The following is a 13,149-nucleotide window of genomic DNA, read 5'->3' as shown; positions in this document are numbered from 1 at the left end:
TTTAATTTACTTTACAAGTGTCCAAATTTCAGATGCTTTGCTAAATATCGGGCTCTTTTTTTAGTAACTCTTCAGTCCTTTTTCCGCTTAACTGAACTGGTCCTTTGATGTCTCTTTTTTTTTTTGCCAGAGCGCGTTCTCGTTCCCGTTTTGGGGGAACTGAAGCAGAGTGCTTTGCCATTTTTGTGTCGTAAGTGCGTGAGTCAACGACGCGAAAAAGCGGGAGAGGTCACGGTACCCACAACCGGAAAACAAGGCGAAAAACTACTGTTCGTACCGACGCATTTGCTAAGTTAAACAAAGTTTTCACAACAGCTTACAGTAATTTTTCTCCCCTCACGTTATCGATCGCAGTGAAAATTTGAGTGAAAGCGTACCACTTAAATAAATAAATAATCAGTTTATTTAACCCTTTGGTAGTGTAACAAATTACAAGGAAGGTCAATTCTACACAGAACACATAAATGCACCTAGGCACAGAAGGCAAAAACAATTAAACCCTATTGTAACTGCGAGTAACGAAATTACTAAGGCGGTCCGTTCTGACAATGCGGAATTCAGAGCGGGAAAAACCCGACCTCAACCCGTGCCCATGAGCGACATTCGTGGGCTTTGGCAGCAGGTGTGCAAGGAAACCGGACTTCTTGATGTTAGAAATGATGCTAATTCAATGATTCTAAAATGGGCCGCGCAAGGCTACAATAAACCTGAATGAGATCAGCTGGTGGGAGGCCTGATTTCCTTAAGACTCGTAAAGCATAGAGACGCTTGCGTGCTCTTTTCAAAATATAGTCACAGTGAATGGACCACACCCACTACAGGGTCCAGAGGAGAAATGTTTGTCGTTAGAACATCAAACCCGTCGAAAACATCTGAAATAATGGGTTATTTTGATCACGTTGACGATCGCGTTACAGTTTCGTTACACATTCTGTATACCGCAAACCAAGAGACTGAGGGCTCGCAAGATCGGCTTGCAGTGTAAAATACGGAAAGGGAGGAAACTAATTTGGGGCCGATTTTCGAATCCCTGAAACTCAAATGGAATTGAATTAAATTGCCTGATTTTACTAACGTGATCTAGAATTTTACACTGTAGCAGATGGACACCGAGCAACTTATAAGATGACACCTGCTCGATAACACGGCCCGACATCTGTAAGGGGGGTAGATCCGAGGGCTTATACTGTAAGAAATCTATGCGTAGCTCTTTACATTTGGATGGATTTAGCTTCATACCATGACTACTAGCATATATCAAATATAACTCGCTACAACGGGCAGCATGCTGGTTGAACATCTAGGAATAATCTCTAAGATTGATAGATCGTTACCCTAGTTTTTCAGTCCTTCACTAGGTTGTTGACGAGGACTGCAAACAACAGGGGGGCTATTCTTGTCCCCTGAGGGATACCGCCCCTTGGAATAACGCTGTTGGACAGAGCACTACCGAATATAGAGCTGTCCAAATAATTTTATATGCAGGCTCGTGATTGGTAAGAAATTAGCACCCAATTAGCTCTTGGATGGAGCTCACTTTAATTTTGGCTATGTGACACCTGCTGTCTTCTGGCCAAATTCGTAAGTACATTTTTGTTGTTGCCTCAGTTTACATCAACAGTATCTCTTAGTCCGGCTATTTGTTTTTCTCAGCAAGCCAGTCTCCTCAACACTGAGGTTAATTCTACAAGTCTATCGTTTTTGTCATAGTCGAAGATCGAACGATCGGTAGATGTACCTTTTACTTTGTATTGCTCCAAACTTTGCACATCTATTTAGTGTTATTGTGGCTATTGCATGAAGTTCATGTAACCACCCAAAGCAGCTTGTCGGTCTCAAAGATGTTTGAGATACCGCAACTTACTATCAAGCGAGAAATAATAAAATTATCTTCGCTGGGACGTTTCTCGTGCAGTCAGCATTTCCATCTACCAAACTGTTTATGCCCGAGGGCTGACTTGCTTTAATTATTATTGTACAGATGTGTTGGGAATTAAATTTAGAAAAGGAGGGCATGCAAGCTTTTCAACAGGGATTTTGTTGCATTATTTTACAATCTTGTCTCCTTAATTCGAAGAACAAAAACCATCTGTAATCTAGAATTTTCTGTTGTCGTGTATTTCCTGTAGAGATGAGACAAGACCGATCCAATTAAAGAGTAATATTTATAGAAAGAGTTGACATCTTTCAATTTTTTATGAAGTCATGTACGACAAATAATGAATGAACACTTCCATTGGGTTCTTATCAACCACACCTCATTTTGGAAGCCAAATCGTATCAATATTGTCGGCAGAGTAATTAAAAGTCAATTTTTGACTCGACCCGACGCAGTCTAAGCAGTTTTGGATACACTTTCATTTTTTGCTATCAGTGAATATGGCGCTGTTGAATGTTATGCCAAATAGCATTTCTGATGCAATCCTCTTCACTTCGAAAACAATAGGCAAGCCCAACGCATGCGACAACTGGTCCGCTGGCAAGCTCATTAACAATTCACCTGTGTAAAGGTCAGTTTCCCTACTAGGGAGGTATAACATGAACAGGAAATTTTCCGACTCAAAATGTTTATCTAGACTTCCTTTTGCTCACAGGCTGGATCTGCTAAAGTTAACTTTCTTCAAGGAAGCTGCATTATAGTTTTACATTTTGTCATCTTTCATCGATGTGAGAAAACTAAGTTAAATCGCTACTGTACCCCTCCCTCAAAAAAAAACATTGTGGGTTTCGTCATGCCTTGACCTCGTGAACAGCCTAATCAATTTTGCCGCGTGGAGTTTTCGTTTTGTCTGTCAGTCTATTTCGGTAGTGATCATAGTTCTTATCGCTTCTGTTTTCTAGCCGCTCTTTCAGAATGTCGAACGAAGTGGCGTTTAACAGTTTAGAGAAGGACGATGTTAAGATCACGTTCAATGAAGGATCGAGTGATCTTGGAAAGCCAACTGAAGAAGAAGTGGCACAACACAAAAGGACACGTTTGGTCCTCGTGGTCCTGTTTGGTATCATAGTTTTGGCGATGGTTGTTGCAGCGGTTATCATTATCATTGTTTCTCCGGCATGCGAACAGAAAAAAGGTCTAAAGTCAAACGAGCGTGAAAAAGGAAACGAGACGACCGATGATTTGTGGTGGAAGCGCGCTGTGATGTACCAAATCTATCCTCGATCGTTTTTCGACAGTAATGACGACGGGAATGGTGATTTGAGCGGTATTTCTAAGAAACTAGAATACTTCAGTGGGCTGGGAGTGAACGCTTTTTTGCTTAATCCGATCTACGATCCGAAAGATTTCATGGCGATCGAGAAAACATTGGGATCAATGGAGGACTTCGAGACCTTTGTCAACGAAAGTCACAATAAGGGCTTCAAAGTTATTCTGGATTTCGTCCCTAATCACACTTCAAAACAGCATCCCTGGTTCGTGGAGAGCAGCAAAGACAAAAGTGGCCCCAAGAGCGACTGGTACATTTGGGCAGATGCTGCTGGTGTTGGAGGAAATGGTACTAACCCTCCGAACAACTGGGTTAGTGAGGACGGTGGAAGCGCATGGGAATACGAAAACAGCAGCAGACAACAATTTTACCTTCATCAGTTTAAAAAAGACCAACCAGATTTGAATCTAAGGAACAGAGAAGTCATGAAGGAACTAAAGAAAGTGCTGGAGTTTTGGCTCAGTAAGGGGGTCGATGGTTTTCGAATTAAGGACGTGCAGTACTTCCTGGAGGACGCGAATCTTACGAACGAAACTAAACCTTCACCCAACACATTCAGCCGTAATTTCACATACGGTACGCTGTTTCATCTATTTGCTTTTTAATAACTAAACGATAAATGATCGCTATAAAAAGAATCCGTGAAATGTTGGTTCATTTGTTATTGAATCCAGGACTTCCCGACCCTGAACAAGATTCTGTACAGGCCTGTTTATTTCAGTAGTGTAGCAGCTCTCGTAACCTGCTATTGTTTGGCATTGTAAGCAGCTTCTATTGTTTTTAAGTCTAAGTCATTGTTTCAATTGTTTAGACTTCTGTCTTGGGTTAGGGTAGCCCGCCAATCACATTACACGTTACGACAGCTGCTCCGTTTATTTTAATATTTCAAACGAGTCGATGCAAAGAAACTAGAATGAGTTTATAATTATGCAATCGGTATTAGGGCCGTCTAGTAAATTAATTTTAACAATTTGATAATATTTCCTGAGATAAGTCTCCAATGAGTTCATTGCCAGTAAGGAAAGACTGCAATACAGTACATGAAAGTGCATGGCTATCATGTAAGATGTAGGCAAACTTTGATGTCTTATGATGTGTGGAAGAGTTTATAAAATTAGCACTGCAACACTCAGTTACAAGACAGGTGAATTTTAAGTCTGATCAGAGCTCTATAGAGTATCATTGTGGGGACATTAATAGCTAAAAAATTGCCTGGTGCCTGTTAAGAACAAAGCCATGTTGGTGCCTGCTACAGCTCAATTTTTGTCCCTTTCCTTCAAAAACTTTGACAATTCCTGCAAATGTGTCCAAACAACTTCAATGCATCTGTCATTATTCCTTTTAAACAAGAGTCAATGTTTTTAAATGCATATCACAAGCTGATGATTTGCATTGTTTGTTTACTTCCTTGGTAAAATACATGGGAGAAAATCTGCAGTTCTCATTCGTGCAATTACTTGCTTTATCTCCTACTCTGTAGGAATTCAAGTGGGACTAGATCAACTTTGAATGTTTACTCAGTCGTTATAATATTAAGAGAAAAATAAGGCTAAAACTGTGATTTCTTTAGGTGTCACTTTTTATGTCGACCTGAGTCAAGAAATATGACCAAGTCTTATCTGCCTAACCAAAAAAAACCATTAATTTAATTTTAGCACAGGAAAAATGCAAGGTTTTCTTGCATTCTAATTCACTGAAAGTGTACTTATTGTTTAATTCAATATTTTTGACGTTCTTATTTATGCCTCTTACAGATCTTGAGGAGAACCGTAAAATCCTAAAAGAATTTCAAGAGGTTATCAACAATGGCAGCAAGCGTCTGCTGATCGCTGATGTTGAGGGTGCAAGATCCACACAATATTATGACCTGGCAGACATCATACAAAATGTTGGCTTGATCACAAAAGTGAATCGTTCAGGCATGACGCTTTCTCAAGGGGTTAAGAACACTGTTGTAGAATACATTGATGCTGTTCCTGCAGGCAAGGTACCTAACTGGTTGATTGGCAATATAGGCATTGCTCGTGTTGGCAGTCGTCTGGGCCACGATGTAAGGAATGCCATGAATGTTCTTCAGATGACACTCCCTGGCATTGTCACAACATACTATGGTGAAGAGATAGGCATGCTCAATGGAGTTAGTGAGAAAACACCCATGCAATGGTCAGATGAATTATATGCTGGTAGGTGGCTTTGTATGCTTTTACACTGTAGATTGTTAATGCAAACATGATAAGTAACAATCAAATTTGAAGAGTAAGAGTGAATTTAAAACACAAGAGCTCCTTTTTAACCAAAAAATATGACCACCTACATGTACTGACATCTACACATATTTCGTAAGTAAAAGGAAATCTTTTCTTCACAAAAGAGCCTGTAATTATGCTTGCATTGGAAGAGGCAAAGGTTGAATCATACATAGCCACCCTATGGTTGAATTTAATTGAGTTTATCTACTGGTTAATTCCATCCACCCTTTGCACAAAAAGCAAATTTGTTCCGAGAGTAGTACTTGAAATAAAAAAGATCCAGGTTGTTGCTGTTTCAATGGCCGCCATGAATTTGGTTTCCCATTGACTGTTTTGAGATGCAATCGTGGGGCAATCAAGCGTGAATATCCCATAGTTCTCAGTGTATGTTTTGGCATTTCAAAATGGCATCTTCAATCTCCATTGCCTACTTGCTGGATTGTGCTTGGCTCTTGCATTTTCCTATCTGACAATGTTGTATAAAAGGTACATGTAGATATTCAAAACAAGGGAATTGTTATTATTAACTTCAAACTACTATCGGACATTGACTATAGAAACCGACCAGTAAGTTGGGTAGTGCATTTTCTATTTTTTGCTCGGTTTTGGCAGGTAAACTTTCTGGTTATCTTGGATAACAAGACAACCACTTATTCTGAGCACTGCCTCGAGCCATAGCTATTAACAATGAGTGATAAATAATTGTACTCTTCTGTGTTGTCAGAAGTGTCAGTAGATGTCTGATTTAGATTATAAGGGTGGATGTATTATTGTTAGAAAAGGGTTTGTTTGAAACGTTTTCAGCAGTATGCAAAATAGAAAAGTGGGTGATGAAATCTTTGGAAAAATGCAATAATTATTAATTTAATTTCTTTAACTGCAGGGTTTTCAAGCCAAAGAGCCTGGATGGATGTAGCACCAGGCTACTTGACCTTAAATGTAAAGATTGAGAAGGCAAATACCAACTCATTCTACAACAATTACATAAAGCTTGCTGCCTTGAGAAAAGAACTACCTTTTGCCACTGGTGAGGTTAAAGTTGTGCAGAGTGATCCAAAGGTGTTTGCCTTCCTTCGTAGCCAAGGTGTCCTTCGCTACCTTGTTGTGATCAACTTTGGTGACAAGTGGGATGGAGATATTGCTGGTCTATCAGGCAGAGGCCTCAAAGTGTTTGATAGCGAAGAAGACACAGCTGGAACAGAGCCCGTAGATGTGAACAAGCTCACACTTAATCCTGGTCAGGCAGTGATTGTCAATGGCACCAGTGAACACTGGTTCTTGTCTTAAACCAAAACTGACATAAAATATCAAACCTTGGATTTTTGGTACTTCAACCTAATAATGTTGGGACCAAAGCATTGTGTCAAATGTATCATTAGCCCAGCTTCAGTATTATCAGGTTTTAGTTGTGAGATAATAATATTTAAAAATCCATGTAGAAAATTCAGGGTTTAATTCCAAGTCTGCATTGCTTCATTTAGAGAGAAATGTAGCATGATAAAATAAAACTGATGGTAGGGTTAGGTTAGGAATTCAAGTGGGGCAAGATCTTCTTTGAACGTCTACTCAGTCATTATATTATGAGGAAAAATAAGGTTAAAACTGTGATTTCTTTAGGTTTCACACTTTTTGTGTTGATATGAGTCAAGAAATACGTGCGATCAAGTCTTATCTGACCTTTATATCTGCTTAGCCAAAGGAAAACCATTAATTTAATTTTAGCACAGGAAAAATACAATCTTGTTATTTTAGACTAGTATTCACAAGAAAGCAAATTTGAAACTTGGGTGTAATAAATATAGTTTACGTCATAGACAGTGCGGCGTACGGGGTTTTATGCACGAGTTGTTTGTGTCAAAAACCCGAACGAGCGAGGAACGAGCGAGTGAGGGTTTTTGACACAAACAACGAGTGAATAAAACCCTGTACAAAGCACTTTCTATGTCGTAAACTGTTTATTACACATAACATAAGAATTTTCATTAAAATAGTTTTCTGAACGCGAATTAGAAACAAAAACTCACTAACAATAGAACCAAACGCAAATTTAATTTAATTCAATAACAAAGTACGATTTGCACGATTTGCACGAGATGCACGAGTGATTGGCATGGAAACGCCTTTACGCTATCGTTGATTGCTCATACTTCCACATGTGAAATAGCTGTACGCCATTCTGATTGGCTGTATAGGCCTTTTTCACATGTGAAAATAAAGCGTATAGATTTGTACAAATGAGCTTTATGGAATAAAATTCGCATGTTATGTGTAATAATTAAGTTATACACAATGTGACACTGTTGTGATGGGTATAGTCACAGTCAAACGCTTATATCAATGGCCATCCGCTTGAAATGTGTACAACAGCGGCCTCTTTAAGGGTTTGATGGAAAGCACTGGAATGTACTATTTCTCCACAGTTTCATCTCCTGTTTACTGTCTAAAGCGGCTAAAAACAAAGTGGTAACAGTTATTCTAAACAGGTGACCGCTCTACGAGTTTTTTTCTACTCAGTCATCAACAGGACTAAACTCTAACCAGGAGCTAAATCAATCTATAGTCTTTGAACCACGTCGCTCTGACGAGCTCCTGTTAATCTCTTCAAACTTCATTTTCTCTTCAGAAAATTAAAATATTGTTATGTTTACATAGATGTTGTTTTTCCTTTTGTGGTTATTTACTTTGTACGCTGTGTGACTTGAGTTAAAAATATTATCTGCTGCCCTCCCGCCGCGTTAGTAATAAAAACTACCTTGTAATTGTTGCTCTCCCGTTAGGTTCGTCTTGATCAGGGATCGATTTCATCCTTTTGTAGAGAGACTGAAAGTGGTACTATGACAAAAAAAATCCTTTCTTTTTTTTCTTCGGATTTTGAAAGTGTTTGCGTAACACCTGACTGGCAAAGTTTGAGCTTTGATTTTATCCAAAGGCTGATTATTTTGAGTGTAAATTTTGGATTTCATGGTCTGCCATTACTCACGTTCAAAACTGACCGATTGGGCCTCAGAGGGGATCTCAGAGGGTTGGATCTAGGGAAAGTGGCGTCATTTACTCACAAGAAGGCTTCGCTCCAAAGGGTTTTTAGCTGCGCACGCGCGTGTAACCTACACACGTCATGACTAAGAAACACGCGTCGGCTGAATGGCACTTCAAAAAAACATTTTCTGTTAACTATAAAACGCCTTTTTTGGGTGTATCTTAAATTCTACCAAAGAACTTCTAAGAAGTTAAAGAATTTAGAGCGATTTAAGGCAAAGAAATAAGGACGGTAGGTCACCGACTTAGTTTTGCAGATAATTTTCAAAAACTGAAAATTAGAGGGCCTTTTTGTAGACCTGACGAGTTGCCATGGTAACCGATATGACGTCATAAGTGTCCTTAAAGTGTTACCCAACAATAGAGTTGCAAAGATATTTATAGTTTGCGTACACTATGAAATATCCTTCTTTGGTATCTATGCCAACGAAAAACCCTTTCGAGCCTCCCTTTAAGGACGTTCGCGCCCATTGCCACTGCGCATCCTTACAGCGCACGCAAATTCACATGCTACGTTATACATCGAGCGCGCCCGCTAAGTACTAAAATGAACAATGATAGGGCAGATGGCCATTGCTATAGCTTTGCTTGGATTTAACGATCTTGGATGTTCGGTGACCCCTACTTATCTTTTCAGAAACAGATTTTACTTACAATTATCTCCACATTGTCCAAAAATGAACAAAACATCAATGTGGGAAGTTTAACAAAATTCAAGATTTCTGTCCTCGGGACATGGAATCCTGCCATCTTAAGGCTGCAAGGCATGAAACTATGGTCGCTAAATGCGAACTTGGTCTTTAAGGAACCTCAACAGTTAACTAAATTCACTTGATGGGTCCACTTAAACTGAAAGTTTGGTAGAGAACATTTCACTTCAAAGATGTAATTGTTGCAATATTTTTGGGCTTACAGACAAGAAGCCGGATTTTTTCAGATTTAGGGTGTTCTTCCGGGCAAGTTCTCTCCGAAACGAAGTCGGTGACCACTATTTTTTTACATTTCTGACATCCCGTTTCTTCGCGGATATTAAGACCGTTGGGATCAATTGTCCTGCCTTTTAAAATTAAAAAAGCTTCCCTGGCCTTACGGATCGAGTTTGGCCAGCCGAAATATAGTACACCACTAAAATCAAATCAAATCTACGTTGTATCGGGTCTTGCTTAAAATATTTAGTTTCTCAACTTGAAATAACGCCGATCAGGTCAAGCCACTGGTCCAACGTACACCGACAGGAAAATTGTCCACGGTTGCTTGCTTCAAAACTCTGGAATAAAATATAGTGTTCAACAAGTGGGGTAAAACATGAGCGTGTGAATGCAACTTATTATATTTGCAAAACGCAAGTTTAAAAGTCTAAAAGTCCGAAGATCTAGTTCAGTATATTAATTCAGCCGAGTACACACGCATTACATTCTCAAACTAGTGAGTCTTTGACGCCATTTTCTCCTCGATCCAGCTCTCTCAAGATTTTAAAGATAGTTATGGCGGACCGTTAAGTAGGAAAATTCCATTTAAAATAAATCAAGGTGACTGAATGGCGAGGGCCGGCCGGGAAAACGATTAACAGACGACTTCTTAAAAAACCAGCAATTGTATTTAATGCAAAGGGTTGATAAATACCTTAAGAAAATACAAACAGAGTAAGTGACACTTCTAATTAACCTTTCCCAGACCCCATTCATGTGGCTCGCGGTTGGAGGTTGGAATTTCCACTGGGGCATAGCTAGGACACAGTGAGCAGTTAATCTCGTCCTTTAGCAGCCGTTTATTCAAGTCTTCCTGATCCCATTGACGGATACAGTCGCTGATTTCTTTGTCCACTCCAGCGAAGTTTGTAGCATTGTCGCTCCAGATTTCCTTGGGGATCCGCGGTTTGAGATGAATCTACGGAGACCTTGTATAAAGGCATCGGTCTCCAGCGAACTCACGTCTTCTATGTGAACGGCGCGACTTGTAAAGCAGGTAAAAAGACAGCCATAGACCTTATCCGTACCTCGTCCACGCTTCACATGGAATGGTCCGAAGAAATCTACTCCTGTGTAGGTAAACGGTGGATCGTATGGGGTGAGGCGTTCTTTCGGCAGGTCGGCCATCAGCTGTTTCATGGGTGCTTCGTTTCGTTTACGACAAGCGATACATTTTCGCAGAACAAGGCGTACGACCGATCTAGCTTGAATAATGCAGAAAATGTTGACGCCTGGCGGAAAGTACGTGCTCACGCCCGGTGTGACCCAGGAGTTCATGGTAATAGCGTACAATTATAAACAAGGCGGAAATCGGGTGATCTTCCGGAAGTAGCATTGGATGAGCAGCCTCGAATGTAATAGGAGCGTGACGGATTCTTCCTCCCACGCGCAAGGTTCCTTCTATGAGCACAGGAAGAAGATTGGCGAGCTTGCTCTGACATTTAACTGGACGTCCCTCGCTCAAGGAATCAATCTCTTCGGAAAACGCTTGGCGCTGTACCAACTGCACAATTTTTTTGGAGGAGCTGCGCATCTCTGACAGGGATATTCTTCCTTTCTCCGTGCCTTTGTTCTGGATATGGTTGATAAACCGTAATAACCAGGCGACAAGAGTTAACAGGCGCGGCCTCGATGAACAACGCCGAAGAAGTTGATCCACTGATGATCCGCGATCAGTCATCATGACTGTACTTTGGACTTGAACCTCGTTGTCGTCTTCTAGGATGTTACCGATCCTTTTAGTCGGCCATTGGTCTTCAGGCTCTAGCGGTTAGGGTTAGGGTTAGGGTTAGGGTTAGGGTTAGAGAGAGAGCCAGCGGCAATTTGACTTTAGAGACATTGGACGCATCGTCTGCTGGGTGAAGGAAGGTTGGCACATGTCGCCATTGTTGAGGAGTGGAGGCTTCGGGGATTTCATTCACTCGATTTGTAACCAATGGCTTGAATCACTTCTTGTTGTTTGTAATTTACTGCAAAGTCGTCAAGGAATCTGACCATAATGTAACTCCATGAAGGGGCGTCTCGTAACGTAGAAGTAGGTGCAGGCGTGAAGCAACCACAGCCGCTTGTAATTCAATTCATTCCCCAAGTAGTAAAGGACCCGTGCTCGGCTAAATAACCTTGATACTTACAAAGTAAAGTTATTTTTGTCTTCATACAAATCTCTGTCCAAGTTTCATATAATTTGGCCTCATTCTTTCCTCTTCCTGTGTTACTCATGATCAGTTAGGGTTTGTAAATATAAAAATTTAAAATTGACTTAGAGAAATCTTCCAAAATATATCCTTGATTATAATTGAGAATGTCATCAATTGCATTTTCACATAGGTTGCAAAAAGAATTTAGGAGAGGAAAACCTCACGGAGCAGAGTAGAGAACCAACAAACTCAACCCACACATGGAGTTGAATCCGGCAATCGATCTAGGACCACACCGGTGGAAGGCGAGTGCTCCTCACCACTGCACCAGCCCAGCTCCCCGCTTCCACGTTGGAAAACGTGCTGGTGCAACAACAACGGACTGACACATGCGAAATGTTCCCTAAATCTGGAAAAGGAAGAATACCAAAATCTTACAACGGTCGAATGATAGCGCCGATGATCAGAATTGACAGTTAATAGAAGTGCATTGTTTAAGTTAACTAGTTGCTGTTGTTAGACTTGTCTAAATATTCAGTGCAGCACCCTTTTACGGCTTTGATGACGGTATGGGCATTTGATGAAAAATGACAACACTTTTTTGTCTTTCTCGGAGTTTACGGAGCGCTTCGGCTCGAAGACAAATTTTCTTGTTTTTTATGGTGTTGTATCCTCTATTAAATCTCTACGAAACACAGAAAAAAGCAAGCTTCCTCAAAAAGCTAACCACGACAACTAACCCTAACTTTATCTACTTTGCATGCATTTTCACAAAGAGTTAATGCAATGTAAATCAAACGTCAAATCAGGAATTGACCCACTCCCCTTCTGACTCGGTCGTGAACAAAAGATGCTTGGATTTTCGCAACTTTCTAAGCCTATAAAATTTCAGGATTTGTTAGAAAAATGAAAAAATGGCCGCAGTGCGTTTCGAACAGGTGCAAAGATTCATTTTAGCGAAAAACATGTTTTGGGGTTAGGGGCACTTTCAGCACGGTTCAAATCTAATACCAGAAACCCATAAGAGTTGAAACGTGTAACGCGCGTTCACAGCTTCCGAATATTCAGTGCGAACTGATTGGTTGAATGTTTCAGTGCTAAGTACCATATTTGGAAACCCCTCGCTCTTGTTGTTCCAAATATGGTACTTAGCAAATCGAATATTCAGAAGCTTGTTTCCCAACACACAAGGGGCCGTTACACGTTTCAACCCTTATGGGTTTCTGCTAATACTCAGTACTCACACTTAAAACTCGAAGCGATCCGACGATCGAGCAAAACTCAGACTAAGGCTTTCAAGTCACACGTGACTTTCTTCCCGCTACACCTAATTTATGCTAATTTATGTCAAACCTATTTCTAACACGCGTTCTGATCCTGCAGAGTCATTTTACTCTTCTGACAGCATTTTCAAGATTGGGTGAATAAAAACCACACCTCTTTAAAACTTAATACCCGGTCTCTTTGGCCGTAGTCTTCGGTATAAAAACAGATTTCTTTTCAAATGCACAACAGTATTTTTTTTTGTCGCCAGATATATCTGGACATG

The 13,149-nt window shown here is 40.4% G+C and overlaps 1 protein-coding gene across 1 annotated transcript; it reads left to right on the top strand.

Annotated features, from left to right (window-relative positions):
* Nucleotides 1-2,744: 2,744 nt before the first annotated feature.
* On the top strand, nt 2,745-8,105 carry LOC138043838 (amino acid transporter heavy chain SLC3A1-like). The gene is made up of 3 exons (XM_068890319.1): nt 2,745-3,785; nt 4,964-5,392; nt 6,342-8,105. The coding sequence occupies exons 1-3, from the start codon at nt 2,855-2,857 to the stop codon at nt 6,743-6,745; spliced, it is 1,764 nt and encodes a 587-aa protein (XP_068746420.1). The 5' UTR covers nt 2,745-2,854; the 3' UTR covers nt 6,746-8,105.
* The last annotated feature ends 5,044 nt before the right edge of the window (nt 8,106-13,149 follow it).

The sequence above is a fragment of the Montipora capricornis genome, chromosome 3 (assembly GCF_036669925.1).
Source record: "Montipora capricornis isolate CH-2021 chromosome 3, ASM3666992v2, whole genome shotgun sequence".
NCBI classification, from domain to species: Eukaryota; Metazoa; Cnidaria; class Anthozoa; order Scleractinia; family Acroporidae; genus Montipora; species Montipora capricornis.
The sequence above is the reverse complement of the archived record's forward strand: the minus strand, read 5'-3'. Positions and strand labels throughout refer to the sequence as shown.

Coding starts and splice junctions, on each gene's coding strand:
- LOC138043838 (XM_068890319.1), top strand. CDS start 2,855: ATGTCGAACGAAGTGGCGTTTAACAGTTTAGAGAAGGACGATGTTAAG. Junction 3,786..4,963: donor CAGCCGTAATTTCACATACG/GTACGCTGTTTC, acceptor TGCCTCTTACAG/ATCTTGAGGAGAACCGTAAA. Junction 5,393..6,341: donor GTCAGATGAATTATATGCTG/GTAGGTGGCTTT, acceptor CTTTAACTGCAG/GGTTTTCAAGCCAAAGAGCC.